This window comes from Homarus americanus, unplaced genomic scaffold, assembly GCF_018991925.1.
Source record: "Homarus americanus isolate GMGI-L3 unplaced genomic scaffold, GMGI_Hamer_2.0 scaffold52806, whole genome shotgun sequence".
NCBI classification, from domain to species: Eukaryota; Metazoa; Arthropoda; class Malacostraca; order Decapoda; family Nephropidae; genus Homarus; species Homarus americanus.
Window position 1 is genome coordinate 2,391,888 of NW_024720773.1, and position 26,615 is coordinate 2,418,502.

Consider the following 26,615-nt stretch of genomic DNA (forward strand, 5'->3'; position numbering starts at 1 on the left):
GTGAGAGGGTTAGGCTCAGGACTGACCATACCTTTACATTATGTTAACATTGAGACGGGATTTATAAGTGGTAAGGTTAAAGTAGGTATAAGTGAGGAATTACCTGTACATGGTGTAGATATGTTGCTGGGAAATGACTTGGCAGGTGACAGGGTGGTCCCTGAACCAATAATGATTGATAATCCTTTGGCGTGTGATGTACATAATATTGTAAATGTACCTATAACTGATGTGATCCATACAAATTCTGATGATGTGGTGAAAGGGGAGGCTGTGGCAACTGATGTGTTCCCAGCTTGTGTTATAACAAGGGTAAAGGATAAAGATATTTGTGCTGATGAAATGAATTTAGATGAATTGTTTATGGAAGATGGGAAATGTAATGAGGACGTAACAAATACTGACAAGGTGGAGTTGAAGGTGGATTTTAATCCAGATTTTGTTGTTGATAAAGAAGAATTAATAAGATGTCAGTTATGTGATGATAGTTTAAGAGAATTTAAAAGTGAAGCTGAAAGGAATGGAGTATCTGGTGATGAGTCAGTAGGATTGTATTTTCAAGGTGGTGTGCTAATGAGAAAGTGGAGGCCTCTGAATGTTCCAGTATCTGATCATTGGGAAATGAAAAGGCAAATAGTTGTTCCTAGAAGGTACAGGAGTGATATAATAGCTATCCCATTAATCTTGTTTATCAGGACATTTAGGAGCGAGGAAAACCACTGACAGAATACTGACACATTTTTATTGGCCAAATTTAAAGAAAGATGTGGCTACTTTTTTTAAAACTTGTTCTGTATGTCAAAGGGTAGGAAAACCAAACCAAGTTATTCATCCTGCACCATTGAAACCCATTCCTGCTTTCTGTAAGCCATTTAGCAAAATTGTGATAGATTGTGTTGGGCCTTTGCTAAAGACACGCAGGGAACTAGTTATTTGTTAACTATTATGTGTACTTCAACTAGGTTCCCAGAACAATTCCTTTAAGGAGTATTCATACTAAAAATATTGTGAGAGAATTAATTAAGTATTTTTCATGGATAGGATTGGCAGAAATTATTCAGTCAGACCAGGGAAGTAATTTTACTTCAATTATGTTCAAGAAAATTTTGAGGGGTTTACACATTAATCAGAAATTGTCAAGTGCTTATCATCCTCAGTCATAGGGATGTTTGGAAAGATTTCATCAGACACTTAAGAACACCATAAGGATTTATTGTGAGGAATTGGGAATAGATTGGGATGAGGGTGTCCAATTAGCTTTGTTTGCCTTAAGAGATGCTGTGCAGGAGTCAGTAGGTTTCAACCCATTTGAGTTGGTGTATGGACATGATGTGAGGGAGCCTCTTAGTATCCTCAAGGAGAAATGGCTTGGGAGTGAAAACCCTCCATGTCTATTGAAATATGTTTCAGAATTTAAAGATAGGTTGTTAAGAGCACGTGAACTGGCCGCGGAAAATTTGAAAGAATCACAGGAGGAGATGAAATTGTGGTATGGCAAAGATGCAAGGTCAAGGGAATTTAGACCTGGTGAAAAGTATTAGTGTTGCTACCATTGCAAGGAAATCCATTAAAAGCAAGATTCAGTGGCCCATGGGTAGTTGAAAAGAAATTGAGCGATGTGAATTATGTAGTAAACACTCCAGGCAGAAGCAAAAAAAATCAATTACAGGTATGCCATATTACTTTGATGAAGCCATATTATGAAGGAAATATAGAGAATGAAAACCAGAGTGAGGTGAACAATCAAGTGAATTGTGGATGTGTAGAGTTGGGAGATGAGGCGTTTGATGAACATGACGATGTAAAGTTTAGTAGCAGTGAGGATAAAATTCTGAAGAACTCTGTTGTGTTAAGTATGTTAGAGAATAAGCTTGATCACCTAGACCATGATAAAAAATGTGAAATTATAGATATTGTTAATGAATATAGATCCTTGTTTTCTGATGCTCCCAGGAGAACTAATGTTGTAACTCACAATATAGAGGTAGAGAGTGTATCCCCTATTAAGCAACATCCATACAGAGTAAATACGAGGAAGAGAGAAATTATGAAGAAAGAAATTGAATATATGCTTGAGAATGACTTGATTGAACCCAGTAACAGTCCATGGAATTCGCCTTGTGTTCTAGTTCTTAAGCCTGATGGACTGATGGTGTTTCCTATAGATTTTGCACAGGTTATAGAAAGATAAATAATATAGCTAAAACTGATTCTTATCCTATTCCTAGGATTGATGATTGTATTGACCAGGTTGGAGATGCTAGATTTGTGAGTAAATTTGATATGCTGAAAGGGTTTTGGCAGGTGGGTTTGACTGAGAGAGCGAAAGCAATCTCGGCTTTTGTTACAATGGATGGACTGTATCAATATAAAGTGTTACCATTTGCATTAAGGAAGAATGGAAGTTGTTTTCAGAGATTAGTGAATGAAGTATTGCGTGATGTTAATGGTTGTTCTGTATACAGTGGTCCCTCGGTTAATGAACACAATTCATTCCACAGATTCGTTCGTTAACCGAAAATTTTGTTAATCGAATCCATTGTTCAATAGGATATTGGGTAATTGGTTCCAGCTCACAGAAAAGTACATACAAAGTAAAACAAAAAATGCAGTAAAGTACACTAACTTTGAGGTGTGTATGTAGAAGGTTCCTGGTTGATGATGATGGGAATTAGAAGTGGGGGTGGAGGAGAAGGGAGAAGAGAAGGAAGTGGGGATGGAGGAGAAATCACCTTTCATGGGACCCATGCTTGATGCAGTAATTTCTCCAATAAAATTTTAAGTTCACTAGGTGTAATTCAAGATTATTTTACTTAAATCAACACTGCACTGCGATATATATTATCAATATGTTAACTAAATTTCAGAATGACCAATAATTTTAATGTAAAAATGCAAAAATATTCAAGACACCAACAAAATTGATGTTCACTCCACTGTAAACAAAGCTAAACTGACACTTGGTGGGTGAGCCAAGCGGCTGATGGGCGCACAAAAAACTAGTTCCTTGTACTGCATATATTATCAATATGTTAACTGAATTTTAAAATGACTAATAATTTTAATATAAAAAATGCACAAATATTAAAGAGTACAACTTTCTTGATATTTACTCCACTGGAAACGAATGTAAACATAGAACAAATTACTGAATTGGCCAGCTAACCCATCAGCTGATCAGCTGATGCTCACAACAAAACGTGTTTGTTCTTAGGATTTCGTTAGTCGAAGTTTTGTTCATTAATCGAATTGAAGATCCTTATGGGAGGTAATTCGTTAACAGGAATTTCGTTAATCGAACCGTTCGTTAACCGAGGGACCACTGTATTACTGTACTGTACATGACAATCAAGCCAGAATTTGTTTTCGGTAACGTCTCTGCTCTTAGTAGTAACTCTGCCCCCCCCCCCCATTCTCAGAAGCTGCAGCATTTGCTAAGTACACTGTATTTTGCAGGGTGTGGTTAGAAATGTCATTGTTTACATGGCGCTCGCCGCCTCCTCCTGGCTGGTAGGTGGAGCTGGTGCCACCTCCCGGGTGGGGGGTAGAGCGGGTGGAGGGTGCGCTGCTGCCCCCTGGCTCTGTGTTGGCACACTTGCAAATTTTTTGCCTGCCGAATAACCTCCCATTTCTCCTTTCTTATAAAATGTCAGAATTGTCTTAACAGAATATAACTTGCATTGCTGGAATCCTTGCAAGTTATCAATTAATTTGAGTATAAACATCTCATAGTTCATAGTTTGCACAAACGATAAAATTTTTAGTATTTTTGCATAATACATTTGAGTACAAAATGAGTACAGTAATATGGTGCTCAAAATTATTTCTTTTTCACAGGGAAAAGTCAAACTAACCCCAGTGGTCAGGATATTATGGTATTGAATGTTAGAGTACAGTATATCAAATAAATTCTTTGTTTAGTTCTGTACATAGAGACTTGGAGATATAAACTAATAATTTGAGCTTATTAATATCAGTATCCTTCATATACTGTACAGTAAAATACTTATTATTACCTTATTATTCAGCTTGTCATTTAAGGATATCATATTGGAAAAGTCTCAGAGAATTTATTCAGATTCATTATGGTATCAAATTCATCTCTCTAACACAAATAGAAGTTTATAATGAATCCTGTGAGGTCAGGAGGGAGAAGGAGAAGGGTCCATTGGAATGTGACTGCACTGATCACTGATTGTTTGTCAGCAAACTGCTTCATTCATGATATAATATTGTTTATTTGTTTTTTATTAATTAGTACAGATACGTTGTTGTAATAATCACTGCTTATTAATACCTGTGCCTTTCATATACAATACAGTATAGTATATACCTCAGGTAAAACTTGTCATTCAAGACATCTTCAGGTCATAAGACCAACTAATCCCCCACCCAACAATGGGTGACCTGACATTGCATTCATGATTATTTTGATAAAAAAATGGTGCGTCTAATGAAATTATAACTGATTTTACTGACTCCAGTATCAACATTTTTTACGTTTTTTCATAAAAGAATGGAATTCCCATCACTATATCATATAAAAATATTTTGTTTATGGATATCTTATTGGAAACATTTGGTAGAGAATTTATTAAGGATCATTATGGTATCAAATTCATCTTCTTATCACAATTAGCCATGCTTGAGTGAGGAAGGGGGGGGGGAGATGACCATGCGCCCTTACCCTCCCCAAAAGGTTCACTTCCGTCAACACAAACCAACACCACCCACACATCACATATACACCCTTACATCACACACAAACACACCCTCCAACAACCAACCACACACACCCTACAACACCACCCACGCATATAAGTGAGAATCACTTTCATGTAGTACTGTATAGTATAGTATAGTGATGGAGAGCATGAGTAGAGACATACCTGAACTAGTACAGAGTAACACTGGTCAGCCATAAGACCCTTGAAATCATGAGTGGAGAGATCAAGGCCTCGTGCACCCTGCATAGCAACACGCTTCTTACTGCCCCGGTGTCTCCTTACGTACTCTTGATACAAGTTCATTCCAAATATATCTGTGTGGACATTGTCTCTGTAAGTAAAGAAACAAAAAGTTATATTCATAATTAGTCAAAATGTCTCTGTTTGTGCTCACTGTTGCCAGACTCTCTCCACTAAGAGGTAATGTGACCAAAGCCTGGAGCAAACACTTAACTCTCCCTTCATTCTCTCAGTCATTCTCTATATCTTCATTCCTTCACACTACAGTACTGTATGTTCACAAATTAAACCTCTGCAATGTGTAGTTAACTAAAAATCATGGTGGTTGCGACCCAGTATCACGTAACATAATACTTTCACTTTACTTTCATCCTCTTTACCACTGATCGGCTCATTAGCCGCTTGGGCTATCGGTCACGTCTCTGTTACGGACTGTTGGCAAGTACTGGGCATGCATCGGCTCCTGAATGTATCTGAACCTGCTCCAGTGTTCGTCAAGTCTTGTCTTGAAAGAGCTCACACTCGGTGCCATCACAACACTCTCTGGCAGGTTATTACAAGAGTTTATAACTCTCACTCCGAAAAAGTTACCCCTCACAGTTTTCTGGACCTGTTGTTTCTTCTTCCTTCAGCTGTGACCCCTTGTAGGTGTTGCCAAGCGCTAAGCTCCTCAACACTGATCTTTTAATTCGCCTCCACGCAGTCACACAACAAGACCCTCACTGGATGCTTGTTGTCTTAATTCCCATGTGTGTGTGTGTGTGTGTGTGTGTGTGTGTGTGTGTGTGTGTGTTTGTTTTAGCTTGCCAAGCACATTGTAGAATTTGAAGAAGTTGATAAAGAGTTTGTTCAGGAGTCAGGTGGTGAGGTGACATGCCATGACACTTACACATCACACACAATAACAGCACTACTAAACCATTGCCTTATAACATTTTACTTTATAATTTATATTTTAAAATTAATTGATACATGATAGCTCGACAGGGTTAGTTTTACACTTAGACAACTGATCCGTGAATAAATCAGGACATATGGAGACTCATTATACGGTGGTCCCTCGGTTAACGAGCACAATTCGTTCTAAAAGGTTAACCGAAACCATTGTTTTAATGGGTTTTTGGGTAATTGGTTCCAGCTCACCGAAAATTACATACAAACTAAAAATAAATGCAGTAAAGTACACTTACTTTGAGGTGTGCATGTAGAAGGTTCCTGGTTGATGATGATAGGAATTAGAATGGGGGTGGAGGAGAAGGGAGAAGAGAAGACATTGGGGTGGAAGAGAAGTCACCCCATGCCACCATTTCACCCATAAAATTTTAGTTCACTTGGTGTAATTCAAGATTATTTTCTTTAAATCAACACTGCACGGCATTATATATTGTCAGTATGTAAAATATACTTCAAAATGACCAATAATTTGACTGGAAACACAAAAACTAGCTTCCTCTACTTCAATTATGCTCAATAATTGTTAAAATGACTAAAAAATTAAATATAAAACTTTTAAAATTATTGAATAGTACAACCTTCTTGATATTTACTAAAATGGTAAGGAAAATAAGCCCTAAAACCGATTACTGTATTGGCGGAACTAATACTACAGCTGGTGGGCAGCCAAATGCAGGCAAAAACATGTTGGGAAAGATTCGTAAGGAATTGGTTAACCGAGGGTTTGCTCGTTAACCGAAGTGAAGAATCTTATGGAAGGTAATTCGTTAACCGAAATTTCGTTAACCTAGGCGCTCGTTAACCGAAGGATCACTGTACACTAGTGATGTCACAAAGCTTTGAAACTGCAACCACATAAATTATCATAAATTACTGTACATTACTCAAATTAATCGCTATCTTACAAGAATTCCAACAATGCAAGTAATATTCTCCTAAGTCAAGTCAGTGGCATCTTATAGGTGAACAAATAAAAACCCTCTGCCTTTCATAATCCTTGAGCCCCTGACAACTACGAAGTAGGCATTAATCTCCCCTCCTGGCTGTCAACAACCCACCTCCCCCCTCCTGGCTGTCAACAACCCAACTCCACCCTCCTGGCTGTCAACAACCCACCTCCACCCTCCTGGCTGTTAACAACCCACCTCCCCTCCTGGCTGTCAACAACCCACTTCTCCCTCCTGGCTGTCAACAATCCACCCCCTCCTGGCAGTCAACAACCCCACTCCCACCTGGCTGTCAACAACCCCCCCCCTCCTGGCTGTCAACAACCCACCGCCCTCCCCTCCTGGCTGTCAACACCCCACCTCCTCCTGGCTGTCAACAACCTACCTCCCCTCCTGACTGTCAACAACCCAGCTCCCTCCTGGCTGTTAACCCACCCACCTCCTGGCTGTCAACAACCCACCTCCCATCCTGGCTGTCAACAACTCCCCTCCTGGCTGTCAACAACCCACTTCTCCTCCTGGCTGTCAGCAACCCACTCTCCATCCTGGCTGTCAACTCCCCACCTCCATCCTGGCTGTCAACAACTCACCTCCCATTTTCCCCTCCTGGCTGTCAACAACTCACTCTCCCTCCTGGCTGTCAACAACTCCTCCCACTCTCCTCCTGGCTGTAAGCAACCCCTCCCTCTCCTTCCTGGCTGTCAACAACCCACCTCCTCCTCCTGGCTGTCAACAACCCACCCCCTCCCTCCTCCTAGCTGTCAACAACCCACCTCCCCACCTGGCTGTCAACAACCCACCTCCTCCTGGCTGTCAACAACCCATACTGTCAACCCCACTCCTGGCTGTCAACAACCCACCTCCCCCTCCTGGCTGTCAACAACTGTCACCAACTCACCTCCCCCTCCTGGCTGTCAACAACCCACCTCCCCTCCTGGTGTCAACAACCCCACCTCCCCCTCCTGGCTGTCAACAACCCACCTCCCTCCTGACTGTCAACAACCCACCTCCCTCCTGGCTGTCAACAGCCTTCCTCCCTCCTGGCTGTTAACAACCCACCTCCCTCCTGGCTGTCAACAACCCACCTCCCTCCTGGCTGTCAACAACCCACCTCCCGTCCTACTGTCAACAACCCACCTCCCCCCCTCCAACCCCCTCCTGGCTGTCAACAGCCCTCCTCCCCCCTCCTAGCTGTGTCAACAACCCACTTCTCCTGGCTGTCAACAACCCACCTCCCCCTCCTGACTGTCAACAACCCACCCCTCCTGACTGTCAACAACCCACCTCCCTCCTGGCTGTCAACAGCCCTCCTCCTCCTGGCTGTCAACAACCCACCCCCCTCCTGGTTGTCAACAACCCCACCTCCCCCTCTGGCTGTCAACAATCCACCTCCCCCTCCTGGCAACAACCACTCTCCTGGCTGTCAACAACCCACCTCCCTCCACTGTCAACAACCCAACCTCCTGGCTGTCAACAATCCACCTCCCTCCTGGCTGTCAACAACCCACCTCCCCCTGACTGTCAACAACCCACCTCCCTCCTGGCTGTCAACAGCCTCCCCCTCCTGGCTGTTAACAACCTCCCTGGCTGTCAACAACCCACCTCCCCTCCTGGCTGTCAACAACCCACCTCCCCTCAACAACCCACCTCCCCACCTCCCCCTCCTGTCAACAACCCACCCCCCTCCTGGCTGTCAACAGCCCTCCTCCCCCTCCTGGCTGTGTCAACAACCCACCCCCTCCTGGCTGTCAACAACCCACCTCCTCCTGACTGTCAACAACCCACCTCCCCCTCCTGACTGTCAACAACCCCTCCTCCTGGCTGTCAACAGCCCTCCTCCCCTCCTGGCTGTGTCAACAACCCACCCCCTCCTGGCTGTCAACAACCCACCTCCCCTCCTGGCTGTCAACAATCCACTCCCTTCTGGCTGTCAACAACCCACCTCCCTCCTGGCTCAACAACCCACCTCCCTCCTTACTGTCAACAACCCACCTACCTCCTCCTGGCTGTCAACAATCCACCTCCCCTCCTGGCTGTCAACAACCCACCTCCCCCTCCTGACTGTCAACAACCCACCTCTCCTGGCTGTCAACAGCTCCTCCCCCCTGGCTGTGTCAACAACTCCACCTCCTGGCTGTCAACAACCCACCTCCCTCCTGGCTGTGTCAACAACCCACCTCCCCTCCTGGCTGTCAACAACCCACCTCCCCTCCTGGCTGTCAACAGCCCTCCTCCTCCTGGCTGTGTCAACAACCCACCTCCTCCTGGCTGTCAACAACCCACCTCCCTCCTGGCTGTGTCAACAACCCACCTCCCCTCCTGACTGTCAACAACCCACCTCCCTCCTGGCTGTCAACAGCCTCCTCCCTCCTGGCTGTGTCAACAACCCACCTCCCCCACCTGGCTGTCAGCAACCCACCTCCCCCACCTGGCTGTCACGTTTCTCGTTTTACGAGGACCTCCACGTGTTCAATTGACCGCATAAATGAAGACTATACTGTACAGGAAACTAGTTTTTAGTGTAAACAGCCACTCAACTCACCAAACCTTCATCACAAGTGTTAAAACATGATTAGTTAAGTATTACAATCAATTGAGTGAAGTGTGTAACAGACGTGATGATCGCCCAAGCGACTAACCAGCTGATCAATGGTAAAGTATAGAACTGTTCACGCCTGTATTATATAGAGCTACGAGCTGATCAGTGATGAAGAGATAAAAGAAACAGTTCTGTTGCGCTTGTATCATATAGAGCTACGAGCTGATCAGTGGTGAAGATATAAAAGAAACAGTTCTGTTCGCGCCTGTTTATCATATAGAGCTATGAGCTGATCAGTGGTGAAGATATAAAAAACAGTTCTGTTCACGCCTGTATCATATAGAGCTACGAGCTGATCAGTGATGAAGAGATAAAAGAAACAGTTCCTGTTCACGCCTGTATCATATAGAGCTACAGGCTGATCAGTGGTGAAGATATAAAAGAAACAGTTCTGTTCCGCTTGTATCATAGAGCCACGAGCTGATCAGTGGTGAAGATATAAAAGAAACAGTTCTGTTCACGCCTGTATCATAAAACTCTGAGCTGATCAGTGGTGAAGATATAAAAGAAACGAGTTCTGTTCACGCCTGTATTATATAGAGCTACGAGCTGATCAGTGATGAAGAGATAAAAGAAACAGTTCTGTTCACGCCTGTGTATTATATAGAGCTACGAGCTGATCAGTGGTGAAGATATAAAGAAACAGTTCTGTTCACGCCTGTATTATATAGAGCTATTAGCTGATCAGTGATGAAGAGAAAAAGAAACAGTTCTGTTCACGCCTGTATTATATAGAGCTCTGAGCTGATCGGTGATGAAGAGATAAAAGAAACACAGTTCTGTTCAAGGCCTGTATCATATAGAGCTACGAGCTGATCAGTGGTGAAGATATAAAAGAAACAGTTCTGTTCCGCCTGTATCATATAGAGCTACGAGCTGATCAGTGGTGAAGATATAAAAGAAAAGTTCTGTTCACGCCTGTATTATATAGAGCTACGGGCTGATCAGTGATGAAGAGATAAAGAAACAGTTCTGTTCCGCCTGTATTATATAGAGCTACGAGCTGATCAGTGGTGAAGATATAAAGAAACAGTTCTGTTCACGCCTGTATTATATAGAGCTACGAGCTGATCAGTGATGGAGAGATAAAGAAACAGTTCTGTTAGCCTGTATCATATAGAGAGCTCTGAGCTGATCGGTGGTGAAGAGATAAAGAAACAGTTCTGTTCACGCCTGTATATTAGAGCTCGACTGATCAGTGGTGAAGAGATAAAAAAAACAGTTCTGTTCACGCCTGTATTATATAGAGCTACGAGCTGATCAGTGAAGAGATAAAGAAACAGTTCTGTTCACGCCTGTATTATATGAGCTACAGGGCTGTCAGTGGTGAAGATATAAAAGAAACAGTTCTGTTCCGCCTGTATCATATAGAGCTATGAGCTGATCAGTGGTGAAGAGATAAAACAGTTCTGTTCGCTGTATCATATAGAGCTACTGGCTGATCAGTGGTGAAGAGATAAAAAGAAACAGTTCTGTTCACGCCTGTATCATATAGACTTATGAGCTGATCAGTGGTGAAGTATAAAGAAACAGTTCTGTTCACGCCTGTATCATATAGAGCTACGAGCTGATCAGTGATGAAGAGATAAAGAAACAGTTCTGTTCACGCCTGTATTATATAGAGCTACGAGCTGATCAGTGATGAAGAGATAAAAGAACAGTTCTGTTCCGCCTGTATTATATAGAGCTACGAGCTGATCAGTGATGAAGAGATAAAAAAAACAGTTCTGTTCACGCCTGTATTATATAGAGATACGAGCTGATCAGTGGTGAAGATAAAAAGAAACAGTCTTGTTCTACTCCTGCATTATATAGAGCTATCGAGCTGATCAGTGATGAAGAGATAAAAGAAACAGTTCTGTTGGCCTGTATCATAGAGAGCTACGAGCTGATCAGTGGTGAAGAGATAAAGGAAACAGTTCTGTTTGCGACTGTATCATATAGGAAGCTGACGAGCTGATCAGTGGTGAAGAGATAAAAGAAACAGTTCTGTTCACGCCTGTATTATATAGAGCTACGAGCTGATCAGTGATGAAGAGATAAAAGAAACAGTTCTGTTCCGCCTGTATTATATGAGGCTACGAGCTGATCAGGGTGAAGATATAAAGAAACAGTTCTGTTCCTTGTATCATATGGAGCTACGAGCTGATCAGTGGTGAAGAGATAAAAACAGTTCTGTTGCCTGTATCATATATGTTTTAGCTGATCAGTGGTGAAGAGATAAAAAGCTGTTCTGTTCACGCCTGTATCATATAGAGCTACGAGCTGATCAGTGGTGAAGATATAAAGAAACAGTTCTGTTCACGCCTGTATCATATAGAGCTACAGGCTGATCAGTGATGAAGAGATAAAGGAAACAGTTCTGTTCCGCCTGTATTATATAGAGCTACGAGCTGATCAGTGGTGAAGAGTAAAGAACAGTTCTGTTCTTCTGTATTATATAGAGCTACAGGCTGATCAGTGGTGAAGAGATAAAAGAAACAGTTCTGTTGGCCTGTATTATATAGAGCTACGAGCTGATCAGTGGTGATGATATAAAAGAAACAGTTCTGTTCACGCCTGTATATATAGAGCTACGAGCTGATCAGTGATGAAGAGATAAAAGAAACAGTTCTGTTAAGCGCCTGTATATGTAGAGCTATGAGCTGATCAGTGGTGAAGAGATAAAGAAACAGTTCTGTTCACGCCTGTATTATATAGAGCTATGAGCTGATCAGTGATGAAGAGATAAAAGAAACAGTTCTGTTCACGCTTATATTATATAGAGCTACGAGTGACCAGTGGTGAAGATATAAAAGAAACAGTTCTGTTCACGCCTGTATCATATAGGCTACGAGCGATCAGTTGGTGAAGATAAAGAAACAGTTCTGTTCGCTGTATCATATAGAGCTACGAGTTGATCAGTGGTGAAGAATAAAAGAAACAGTTCTGTTCACGCCTGTATCATATAGAGCACGAGCTGATCAGTGGTGAAGATATAAAACAATTCTGTTACGCCTGTATCATATAAAGCTGCGAGCTGATCAGTGATGAAGAGATAAAAAGAAACAGTTCTGTTCACGCCTGTATTATATAGAGCTTTCTGAGCTGATCAGTGGTGAAGATATAAAAGAAACAGTTCTGTTCGCGCCTGTATCATATAGAGCTATTAGCTGATCAGTGGAAGATATAAAAACAGTTCTGTTGGCGCTGTATCATATAGAGCTACGAGCTGATCAGTGGTGAAGATAAAAAGAAACAGTTCTGTTGCGCTTGTATCATAGAGCTACGGGCTGATCAGTGGTGAAGAGATATGAAACAGTTCTTTCTCTTCCTGTTCGTATAGTCTATTAGCTGATCAGTGGTGAAGATATAAAAGAAACATTGTTCTGTTCGTCTGTATATATGAGCTACGAGCTGATCAGTGATGAAGAGATAAAGAACAGTTCTGTTCACGCCTGTATTATTAGGCTACGAGCTGATCAGTGATGAAGAGATAAGAAACAGTTCTGTTCACGCCTGTATCATATAGGGCTTTAGGCTGATCAGTGATGAAGATATAAAGTTCTGTTCTCTTTACGTGTATCATATAGAGCTCTGAGTGATCAGTGATGAGAGATAAAAAAACAGTTCTGTTCGTCTGTATTATAGAGCTACGGGCTGATCAGTGTGAAGAGATAAAGAAACAGTTCTGTTCCGTCTGTGTATTATATAGAGCTCTGGCTGATCAGTGATGAAGAGATAAAAGAAACAGTTCTGTTCCATACCTTGTATTATATAAGAACTCTGAGCTGATCAGTGATGAGAAGAGATGAAAACAGTTCTGTTCACACCTGTATTATATAGAGCTACCGAGCAGTCAGTGGTGAAGATAAAAGAAACAGTTCTGTTCCGCCTGTGTATTATATATGAGACTCACGGGCTGATCAGTGGTGAAGATAAAAGAAAACAGTTCCGCCTGTATTATATAGAGGCTCTGAGCTGATCAGTGGTGAAGATAAAAAACAGTTCTGTTCGCGCCTGTATTATATATAGAGCTTCTGAGCTGATCAGTGGTGAAGAATAAAAAGAAAACAGTTCTGTTCCGCGTCTGTATTATATAGAGCTTCTGAGCTGATCAGTGATGAAGAGATAAAAGAAACAGTTCTGTTCACGCGTCTGTATTATATAGAGCTACGAGCTGATCAGTGGTGAAGAGATAAAGAAACAGTTCGCATACTGTATTATAGAGCTTCGAGGCTGATCCAGTGGTGAAGATATAAAAGAAACAGTTCTGTTCGCAGCAGCATCATATAGAGCTGAGCTGATCAGTGATGAAGATATAAAAGAAGTTCTGTTCGTGTGCTGTATATAGAGGTCGAGCTGATCGGTGATGAAGGGATAAAAGAAACAGTTCTTTCCGTCTGTATTATATAGAGCTACGAGCTGATCAGTGGTGAAGATAGATGAAACAGTTCTGTTCCGCCTGTATTATTAGAGCTACGGGCTGATCAGTGGTGAAGATATAAAAGACGGTTCTGTTCATGCCTGTATCATATAGAGGCTTCGAGCTGATCGGTGGTGAAGATATAAAAAGAAACAGTTCTGTTCACGCTTGTATCATATAGAGCTACGAGGCTGATCAGTGGTGAAGTATAAAAAGATTCAGTTCTGTTCGCTGTGTCGTATGAGTACTGAGATGGTCGTTGGTGGAAGAGTAAAAGAAGCAGTTCTGTTCACGGCTGTATCATTGGTGGTGTTGTGTGGTGGTTTTGCGCTTGTTATGAGTTCTGGGCTGATCAGTGATGAAGAGATAAAAGAAACAGTTCTGTTCACGCCTGTATCATATAGAGCTTTTGTTTTTTAAATATATTTATTTAACCAAACCTTTAGATAAGGTATTCAAGATTATTTTGATAAAAATAATTGGTGTCTAACGAAATTATAACTGATTTTAATGACTCCGGTATAACATTTCTTACATTATTTTTATAAAAGAGTGAAATTCCCATCATTATAAAGAATAAATTTCCATCATTATATCATATAGAATTATTTTGTTTAAGAATAACTTATTGGAAACGTTTGGTAGAGAATTTATTAAGGATCAATATGGTATCAAATTCATCTCCCTATCACAACCAGTCGCACACACACCCAAACATCACACCCTCCCCGCACACACACACCCACACACCAACATCACATCCTCCCCACACACACACCCAAACATCACACCCTCCCCGCACACACACACCCACACACCAACATCACACCCTCCTGCACACACTCACAACGTACACCCTCACACACACACACACCCACACACCAACATCACACCCCTCCTGCACACTCCCACCAACATTATACCCTCCCTTTACACACACCCACACCAACATCACCCTACACACACTCACCAACATCACACCCTCCCTTTTACACACACCCACACACAACATCCCCTCCCCACACACACACTCCCTCAACATCACACCCTCACTGAGCACCCACACCAACATCCACACCCTCCCCACACACTCACCAACCTCACACCCTCCCGCACACACACACCCCACACACCAACAGCACCCTCCCCACACACACCCACCTACTTGGCTCTCGGGCCTCCCTCACAGGTGGAGGTACGTGGATGACTGCACTGTGGGGGTTTCAGTGGACAACACCGCATCAGACTACTCATCGCTCCAAGGCACCCTGGACAGGCTACAGGCATGGACTACGGAGAACAAGGTCACCATCAACCACACCAAAACCGTAGTCATGCACATCAATACCGCCACCACTCCAGTGCAAGCCCCAGCAGTCACAGTGGGTGCCCATCCTCTCCAGCTGGTGCAGTCTGCCAAACTCCTGGGTGTAACTATAGACAACAAACTTGACTGGAAGGCCCATGTAAATAACACAGTCAAGGCAGCCTCGTACCGTCTCTACATGCTACGACGACTTAAGTCACTTGGGACACCCACGCCAGAGCTGAGGACCATCTACAACACCTTTATTCTCCCCAAACTAACGTATGCGTCACCAGCCTGGTCATCTTCTCTCAACTCCACCCATCAACGTCAGCTAGAGAAGGTACAGAAAAGGGCGTGCAGAATCATGCTCGGCACAGAATACTCCGGCTACACCAACGCTCTCTCCACCCTGGAAATGCCATCTCTCAGTGACCTCCACCACCAAGCACTGGAAAGGTTTGGCAGTGGACTACTGCACCACCCTCGTCATCGCCACCTCCTGCCACCTGCAGCCCCCCACCCAACTCGCGCAGTCCGCCACTACAACAAAATACAGCCCATAAGAGCCCGCACCGATAGATATAAGAACAGCACCATCCCACCTATTGTTAAAATAATAAACAACTCCTGATTTATGTACTGTACAGCCCTGTAAATGTATTCACGGCATATTATATCATTATGTCTAAATCAAATGTAAGTCTGTATATTTTCAGCCACAGACTGCAACTCTATTAATAAACCGTTTGTATGTGTGTGTGTGTGTGTGTGTGTGTACACACCCACACACCAACATCACACCCTCCCCCCACACACACACACACACACACTCTCCCTCCACCCCCCCCAAGGGAATTAGACAGCAACCATGAGGAGTGAAGGTCTTATTGTATGACCCATCTCTCTGTGTGTGTGACTGTATGGTAGTGAGTTAAATGTCAGCTGTTGAGGAGCACTTGGCAACACTGGTGCATGCTACCACTACTTACCACTCCATCTCTCTAATGACCCACACCTTTCTGCTTCTCACTCCATATTTTAACATGTCATGTAATGTAATGTTGAAGGGATACAACTTTGCTCATTTATACTTATACTTATCACAATCTCTCTAAAAATACTTTAGGGTTCGTGTTTATTCAAGACATCTTCAGGTCATGAGACCACTAATCCCCCAACAGCTCCATGGGAGTGGAAAATATCGGTCTTTGCTGTAACACACAACTTCATTCACACCCATATCCTAAAGATTTTTAATTTTCAAATAGATATATTTTACCAATCTTTTAGATAAACTATTCTGGATCATTATAGTAAAGAAATGGAGTTTCTAACTTAACTAGAACTGCTTTAATGGACTCCGGTAGTTTAAACTCAAGGAAAACATCCCCAGCACCCAGAAACATTCTGGGGAAGTGGGCCAGTGTCCGTCTGTGCAAGATGTCTAGTTTAGACACTCGGAAACTTTTCCCAGTAAACAGAAAAGATTCCGGGGATAAGGAATTTTTCCGGGTTTGAGAAAGTCGTCTGGTTAGCGGGAAATCTCTCATACCCGGAAGTGCTCTGCACCAATTGTTCCGGCTAACAGGGATATATATATATATATATATATATATATATATATATATATATATATATATATATATATATATATATATATATATATATATATATATATATATATATATATATATATATATATATACTGAATATACTATGTACAACAAATGAATGTTCAATGAATTATTTATGGTGCATTAGGGTACTGGCCACTTCAGACGGGCTATAAATAGCCTTGTTATCTCCCCTCCATCTCACCCTGAGCCAGACAAGTGTCTTGGTAAATAACATTTGTTTGCTTATTTTCCATTTACCGTATATCACGGCCTATAAGACGAAATTTGAACATTAAAAAAATCTGCCCAAAGTTAGGGGGTCGTCTAAACCACCAAGTTTAAAATTCTTACCTCTTAAATATTGTGGTTTAGTGTGTCAAGAGTGGTGATGAAAACATCGTAAGCCACTCACAAGGTCTTACCACTAATTATTTTATACTGAAACTTACGTTTGGCAAGCTGGATTCAAATTAAGATTACCGGTATATTAAAATAATAAAAATGTATTATAAACCTGTCTAACATACCGTAAAAGAGATTTATACCCCTGTAATAAACACAGCTATCATCACACACCCCTCCCCACGCCCCCCCCATTTGCCAGTGAGGAGACAAGAAAGGAAAAGTGCATTAATTCTTGAAACTATCGACGGTTAATTACAGACGCTCAAGTGACGTCACTAGTGTTTACACTACACCAGCTGGTAATATTTGATGCCATTACTTGAAGTGAATTGGCCTTATTTTAAGTAACTAACTATAAATAAATACAAAAATTAAAAAAAAGATCAAAACTGAGAAATAATATACTGTATGTATGTTGTGTTGTCAAAGTAAGAGGAACAATTGTGTAAGTACGTAATATTTTTTCACTCAAATCCTAATGAAACACTACTGGAGAACATTCCTTTGTCGCAAAACAGTTTATAAATTAAAGAAAATAATTACAGTGTGTTTAATATATTACAGTATATTATAAATAAATAAATAAAACAAATAATTCGGTAAATCTATTTAAAGTAAATGGAAAATAAGCAAACATGTTATTTACCAAGACCCTTCCGTCTGGCTCAGGGTGAGATGTAGGGGAGATAAAGAAGGCTATTTATAGCCCATCAGAAGTGACCAGTACCCTAATGCACCATAAATAATTCATTGAACATTCATTTTTTGTACATAGTATATTCAGTATATATATATATATATATATATATATATATATATATATATATATATATATATATATATATATAATATATATATATATATATATATATATATATATATATATATATATATATATATATATATATATATATATATATATATATTTGTGTAATAAATGTATGTAGTAAGTACATACTGGTAACCTTTTTCACTCAAATCCTAATGAAACATCACAATTAGAATACGGTGGTTGCTGTTAACCACATGTTGTATAAATAGTCACACCACCCAGACGAGGGAACACTCCCACCACGCTTCAGTGACGTCACTAGTGTTTACACTACACCAGCGAGTATAATTTGATGACATTACTTGAAGTGAATTGGCCTTATTTTAAAAAATCAAGGATGGTTGGTAAAGGACTACTGAGTCAGTGGGTAAGTGTCACATTTGGGGTACTGGTCTTATACAGCAAATAGAGCTCAAAAGCTACTTTTTAAATGGAAATTTGGGGGGGGCGTCTTATGCACCCCGCCGCCTTATAGGCCGTGATATACGGTAGGTTGCCATATCTAAACATTAAAAAAAGAGGACGTTCCCAAAGACATCATGCCCCCCGCCTGGCACACACTTTGGCGCTATGTAACCTTGATGCAGCCGTGACCGTTTTATGCTCTGGAAAAGTACAACAAATTGTAAGCACTAGTTGTGGCACCAAGCGACAAACCCACAACAAAGACTAAGATCAAACACTGTCACTGCAGGTTAAAGACTGGCCAACCACCGGTCACCGTCATAGTTGTCGACACACGTAAATAATATAGCGAAAGTGGCTAGATTATGGTTGGAAATTGCTAAAATGCCTTAAATGCAGGACAAGAAAAAACAAATGCTACTGTGTAAAAAAACCCATAAGAAAAAAATGGTATACTTTCAACATTTCATTTATGGCTGTAATAGCACTAAATAAAAAAAAAAAATTATAATAATGCACATGGCTGAAGAACAAGGACAAGCAGTACATGGCACTACAGGTTACCCCAAAAACTGCTAGCAGCTAAGTTGACAACACCGTACAGGCATACACGTGACTTATCAGCTGACGAAAACTGAACAAGATCTCTACTGTTTCCACCTCCCCTCTCTCACAGTCTCTCTCTCTCTCTTGTCATTACAGTTTCATGTTTCTTTTCGTGGAGAAAATGATGGATGCTGAAATTTCGGACTTTTGAAGAATTTTAAAAATTCCTTCCGGATGAAGATTTTGAGACCTAAATGGAGGACATGTCCAGGAAAATACGGACGTATGGCAACCCTAAGTATAACCATATCACCACCAGCTTGTAGTGTTAGTCAGCACCAGCAGCTTGTAGTGTGAGTCAGCACCACTAGTACAGTATAACCATATCACCACCAGCTTGTAGTGCGAGTCAGCACCACTAGTACAGTAGACTCCCAGTGTCCAGGCACTGGTAGATTCCACCAGCCTTCACCGAAAGAAAATAATAAGAAAATATTCTCCAATATCAGCTGCAATTGTAAGTCTGTAAACCACACACAACAAGGACGAGCTGCCATATTTATTGCTATGATAAACAATAAAACTGATACATAGAAGATCACAAAATACCTGTAGTGTCATGGTCACACTGGCATGGCTGGTCTGTTTGCAACCTGATGATTCATATTATGCTCCACGCCCTCAGAACATGTGGATAACTGGCGAGTTATCCTTATAAAGAAACACGTTTTACCGAGCTTAGGTGCCGTCCATTTTCTCTAACTTCCTGAAACCAACCTTTCTATAATGTAAATTTGAATGTGTGTGAGAACACCATTGTTTTGAGTCAACTTAGATATGTCTGATTACAGATGAAACATTCAAGATCCCTTGTGACTGATGTTGAAAGCTTCAACTGTGTTTACTGTTAGTGAAATTGTCAATATAAGTCAGGGTAGAGACTACTGTATGAATGAGGTATCATTGACGTCTTCCCTAGAGATGCCAGGAGTTGCTAACTGATGCTGAAGTTACCTATTTTTCACCTATGAACATCAGAGAACCTGATGTTCATAGTGAAATTGTTGTAAGAATGTTAATTACGGAAGTAATTAATTATTGTGAAGGGAAGTGTCAGCCTCCCTATCTTTACCATCTAACGGGGTGTAGCCTAATACTCCTTGTCTTACGCTCCTCCCACCAGGGACTGCCATCCTGAACTTGAAAGAAATTTAATTCTTGTCTTCGACAGCTCAGTCAGAGTGTAGTTTGAAAAGTAGACATTAGTAAATTGAAATGAGTTTGTAGCCCGATTTTCACCACATCAAGGTGTGTAGTAATAGAGTTTGTGATACATCTGTGTGAGTTTCACCACGGGGGTGATGGAGCACTGGCTGAGACGAGAGACAGTGGCTCTCGTCTCAAACTAAGACTCGCCATCATCCTGCCCACAAGTATGTTTGAGAGTAAGCCTCACGCAGCCCTATTAAGTGATTTGACGTAGTTGTGTGATCCAGTAACATAACTTTGATGTGCTTTAAGTGAAGCGTTGTTGCGCCTTCAGCTTTTAAAAACGTATGACATTCGTGTCATCTCATCTCAGCCATGACTCCCCCTCCTGCCCACAGATTCCAGCAGGTCAAGAGTGGTCGTTGAATGTTAGGACGACATCCAACCCTGGTACTGGAGATGGACGAAACCACGGAGACCGAGTAGCGTCATATCCACGCGGCCCAGCCAGGCCGCGGCTCAGCCAGGCCAGCCGCCCACCAACCTGTGTTGACGGTTCATCCCTGATGATCTCACGCATCATAGTAAACACAGCCAGCTCTCAGTAAGTGTTGTGTGTTTTGAGTCCAGCTCTAAGTACAGTGTGCCGTGTTATTCATCTGAGTACCCATGTATGTATCTCCTCAGGCATGAGTGTGTGGAAACACCAAGAGTATGAGGTCGCCACTTATTTCTTGGCCAATGTAGAAAAATAGCAGAAAGAAGCTACATCCCTGATAATGTTAAAGTAGTATCGTTGGTATGTTCGTAGAGTCCTGTGACTGATTAAGAGTTGAGAATGTCAGGTACCGTGTATTGCTGGTGCTCGAGTGTGCCGTGTGTAAGCTTGTCATGTGGTGTGTTCTTTTAAATGTACAACCAGTAATGATGTAAGAAGCTAGTGTATCTAACTGGAATTACATATGAGTAAAGCCAAGGAGTTGATCCTTGAAGTTGTATGTTAATGACACCTTTAACCAAATTTAATTTCATATTAATAAACCATTTTTAGAGTATGTTAGGAGTATCATTTTCCCTTAGTATTTACCTTTATTCTTGTCCATAGCTTGATACAAGAATTACAGTAACCCATGTGTCCTAACCCTCACCATGCTACCAAAGGTCAGAGGTTATGAAGTAACTATATGAAATAAAATAGGTTGACAGAATTAATGGAGAAAATGAATGAAGTAAGAAATTGAGAGAAGAACAGGTTGAAGAATTTAAAAGTTAACAGCAGGGGGATAAATTAATAAGAAAAGACTAATAAGAAACGGCCCCCTTTATAAATGGTGACAGCGGTTTTTGCCCCCTTTATAAATGGTGACAGCGGTTTTTGCCCCCTTTATAGTAGCTCCTTCCATCATCTGAGCAACGTGACCCACATGAGCCAAGCATCCAACGTCACATTGGGAGGGAGTGTGGCCACACAGTTATAGCCAACCGCCCCCACACACTTCCATGCCCATGCTCTTCATTTTTCTTATTTTATAGTTTTATATTATATTATATTTATTTCTAAACCACATTGTTTATATAGAGTGGGATAAGTTTTGTAAAAGTAAATTTTTCTGAGATGAATTTGTGAGGGCAGCCTGTAGCACTGTGCATTGTAGGATTTATTGAGGGATCCTAAGAGTGATGTTCAACTAGCCATAAAACTGTTTATGTGGCCCCTCTCAATGCCCATAGGTGTCAGATAACTGGGATTCTACTGTACAACCAGCTTGTAAAAATCTTACTGACTAACATATATACAGACTGTAAGAGGAAATACACCAACTGTGTGGCATATACAGTACATCATGCTAGACCCAAGGTACAGATGTTCTGGGTTAATATATAAAGTTCAGAGTAAAGAAATATCCTAACTACAGTACAAAACACACTTGTCCCTCTCCCAGTCAAACAATAAAAACTATGGTTAATCTCTATGTGTCACTTTATAAATACATTTAATTATTAATCAGTCCATTCATCCATCTAACTATCTTTCTATCCCATTTTGTTCTCATCTCACTTCTATGTGGAGTGGAAATTTTAAAAGAGAGAAATATATATACAGTATCAGGGGAAGTTGTGTAAGACAAGTGACAAGAATGGCTTAGAGCAACACACACAACATGAGACTCTCCTCATGCTGTTTCTCTACCTTAACCCCTTGTTATGGGTACACCTCTGATCTTAATAAAATCGTCTGGCACTGGCCAAATAAAATACTGAAAGTGGCATCATTGTAGTGAAGGCGTTAAAACAACTGCAGTCCTGTGGCTATTACAAACATAAAGTGAGAAATGATATCATTAGCATAAGCTATAACTTGGGCTGGTATGAACTAGTCACTAACGACAGTACAGTACAGCACCATCAAGGGACAACAACTTAATTCACAACAGAACTATAACTCACCCAATTGCATAGAGTTTAGTGATAGGATGATTGATTCCTATGGACCTGGCATGATGCTGCACCATAGTCTCTGCATGGTAGTAAGTGATCTCTGATGGCTTGCCAACCAGAGCAGTATAGATGAGATCATTGCCGGTCACCTTCTTGTAGAGAGCTTCCAGGCACAGTAAGAAAGCCCCATGACCAAACCTGATGAAGACAATGAAAATATGATAATTCCTTCAGTCCCACAAGAGGTGAAGCTGAGACCACAAACCAGACCATGTGTAAGTCTTAAGCTTTATGAATCACCACAAGTTATGGGGTGTTTACAGGCTGGTGAGAGGGGAGGGAGGGGGGTCCTAATCTTCAAGTGGTCCATAAAGGCTAATAACTGTGAATAATATCTTGGTGGAGTCCACTTCATCACTGCCATATACTGTATCAGATAAATTATAAGATCAAGTTAAGTGTTGCATCTTAAGTGTTACAGTCTTAACCCCTGGGCTTTAGGCTGGTCCCTAACTTACTGAATTTGTTATATTTTTATGATATCAATTACTTTGAAACCCGTTTGTTACGACCCAAGGAGTCATTTGCCCCTCTGTCCAATTCTGGAATCGCCAAACCGCGAACAACCCTGGTTCAACTCTGTACGAATCTTCCCTGTTGACACTCCCAAAGTGTGGTGGAAGGCCGGGAGTGTGGCGTGAGGACAGTTGGCCACTAGCTACTGCTCATCGAGGTTGGCTGCTTATCATGCTGGTAAAGCACAGTACTGCAGCTTCACCTTCCTTATTAGGGAAGGCCAAGCTCACCAAAAGCTTGGAGGTAAAGCTTGACATCATACAGTGTCACAAGAGTAGTCAAGATGGAAACTTCATTGCAATAGTACTTGGACTTCCAGCTCTGAGAGTGAGTGGCGGCCCAAACAACAGTAGTCCTCCAGCCTCACAGAGCGCACATTGCTTCTACCGTGGAATTGGTGAGTGTAACTTTACTGTAGTTTATTTCTATAGAAAATTCTACACCTTTTTCCCACATACCATCATTTGGCAATCATTTGATGGGACAGAGAACAGCTGAGTGATCCCCCACGCTCCTCCTCCGCTCTGTTGGCTAACTGTAGACCACATAAAAACTGTTGATTCCCTTTATATTTTTGACCTATGATAATTATATATTTTTTATTTTGTTTACACATTCTGTATGAATGATTGTATGTTCATGTAACGGAGTAAAATAAAATTAAGAAAATTAAGTATACAGCGTGCCCTTCAAATTTGTGGATTTTTATTTTGTGGATAACACCCAGGATGTAACCAAAAATGTCTGAGGGTAGTTTTAAAGTTGCCAGCATTTTTGCGGCCAGGACAGGGAGCCATTTGTTCTAGAGACAGAAATTTCCTTTACCTGTATTGTATATACAGTACTGTATGTGTTTTGTATATATATGTGTGTTTACATATATATATATATATATATACTGTATATAATACTGTACAGGTAAAAGAAATAATTGTCCTAAGGGCAAACACATAAACAGAATATACATTTCTTTGTACACAAGTAAAAATGTACCCCCCCCCCCACCCCGGCCTACAAATGTTATTCGTGCATTTGGCGATTTGCGGCCATTTTGAGAACCAAACCCCCGCGAATTTGAAGGGCCTGCTGTATTTACCCAAAATTACGTGTTGAACAATAACAAGGCTCACAGCTCAGCCTCACTCTGCGTGTTACTGGGTGGTGAGTCAGCCAAGCAACTGGTTACACAATTATGTGCGATCTCCACAGATATTATTCCTAGTTATCCCTTGTTTAAGATATTATTCCTAGTTATCCCTTGTTTAAGATATTATTCCTAGTTATCCCTTGTTTAAGATATTACTCCTAGTTATCCCTTGTTTAAGATATTACTCCTAGTTATCCCTTGTTTAAGATATTATTCCTAGTTATCCCTTGTTTAAGATATTACTCCTAGTTATCCCTTGTTTAAGATATTACTCCTAGTTATCCCTTGTTTAAGATATTATTCCTAGTTATCCCTTGTTTAAGATATTACTCCTAGTTATCCCTTGTTTAAGATATTACTCCTAGTTATCCCTTGTTTAAGATATTACTCCTAGTTATCCCTTGTTTAAGATATTACTCCTAGTTATCCCTTGTTTAAGATATTACTCCTAGTTATCCCTTGTTTAAGATATTACTCCTAGTTATCCCTTGTTTAAGATATTATTCCTAGTTATCCCTTGTTTAAGATATTACTCCTAGTTATCCCTTGTTTAAGATATTACTCCTAGTTATCCCTTGTTTAAGATATTACTCCTAGTTATCCCTTGTTTAAGATATTACTCCTAGTTATCCCTTGTTTAAGATATTATTCCTAGTTATCCCTTGTTTAAGATATTACTCCTAGTTATCCCTTGTTTAAGATATTATTCCTAGTTATCCCTTGTTTAAGATATTACTCCTAGTTATCCCTTGTTTAAGATATTACTCCTAGTTATCCCTTGTTTAAGATATTACTCCTAGTTATCCCTTGTTTAAGATATTACTCCTAGTTATCCCTTGTTTAAGATATTACTCCTAGTTATCCCTTGTTTAAGATATTACTCCTAGTTATCCCTTGTTTAAGATATTATTCCTAGTTATCCCTTGTTTAAGATATTACTCCTAGTTATCCCTTGTTTAAGATATTACTCCTAGTTATCCCTTGTTTAAGATATTACTCCTAGTTATCCCTTGTTTAAGATATTACTCCTAGTTATCCCTTGTTTAAGATATTACTCCTAGTTATCCCTTGTTTAAGATATTACTCCTAGTTATCCCTTGTTTAAGATATTACTCCTAGTTATCCCTTGTTTAAGATATTACTCCTAGTTATCCCTTGTTTAAGATATTACTCCTAGTTATCCCTTGTTTAAGATATTACTCCTAGTTATCCCTTGTTTAAGATATTACTCCTAGTTATCCCTTGTTTAAGATATTATTCCTAGTTATCCCTTGTTTAAGATATTACTCCTAGTTATCCCTTGTTTAAGATATTATTCCTAGTTATCCCTTGTTAAGATATTATTTCTTGTTTCTGTTCACTCAACGAGCAATTCACTTCAGGATCTGTTTTTCAGAAATGCATCGTGATCGCTAAATGACGGATACCTGTACATCCTTAACTTCTTCATTTTTTACAATATGTTTGGAATGTACAGGAGTAGAGTTGGACTTACCAAAAAGCCTCAGGAACATAACATAATTGACAGTAGAGGAGCAGCTGTATTATTTTTATTGTTTGTTATTAATACAGTTGTCTCTCACTATACAAATGTTTGAATTCGCTTATATGAATTTCCTAAATTAAAATTATGACCTCTTTTTTCATGTTACAAAAGTTTCCCCTGCTTACTGGGAGAGTTAACTCCTTAAAACATCATGTTTATTGTTCGACATAATTCCTTTAAGGAATCTTTTATCACCACTGCTAGTACTTGAACTTGAAAGTCTTTTTCCACTCCTCTTAAATAAAGGTACACAGTAACACAGACACATAACTGAACACAAACTGGGCAAAGAATTCTAACTGAGCAGAGAGGATGTGAAAAATCTTCCTGCATTTGAGGACAGATGGTTCAGCACAGAACTGACCCACATTGTGTTCTCAGAAGAGGTTATAAGAAATAAACTGTCAAAATTAAAGGTTCAAAAGAGTCCCGGCACCGACATGATGCATCCTAGAGTGCTAGGAGAGTTGCGCAATGAGCTTGCCGAGCCCCTGAAGATCCTGTTCAATAAATGCCTGGATGAACAAAAGGTCCCCAGTGATTGGAAAATGGCTCATGTGAGTCTTATTTTCAAGAAGGGCGATCATCACTCAACAAATAATTATAGACCGGTGAGCATGACCAGAATAGTATGTAAAGTACTTGAGAGCATTATCAGAGATGCCATGATGGAACATCTACTACGGTTTTATGCCGGGACGCTCCCGCTTAAC

The 26,615-nt window shown here is 40.7% G+C and overlaps 1 protein-coding gene across 1 annotated transcript in view; it reads right to left on the bottom strand.

The window, feature by feature from the left end:
* Window positions 1-4,889: 4,889 nt before the first annotated feature.
* Window positions 4,890-26,615, bottom strand: part of LOC121860895 (haloacid dehalogenase-like hydrolase domain-containing 5) — a gene marked incomplete at its 3' end in the record, with an annotated part of 58,982 nt that continues 37,256 nt past the window's right edge. The window contains 2 exon segments of the mRNA XM_042358257.1: window positions 4,890-5,058; window positions 22,643-22,831. Of these exon segments, the coding sequence (XP_042214191.1) occupies window positions 4,890-5,058; window positions 22,643-22,831 (358 nt within the window).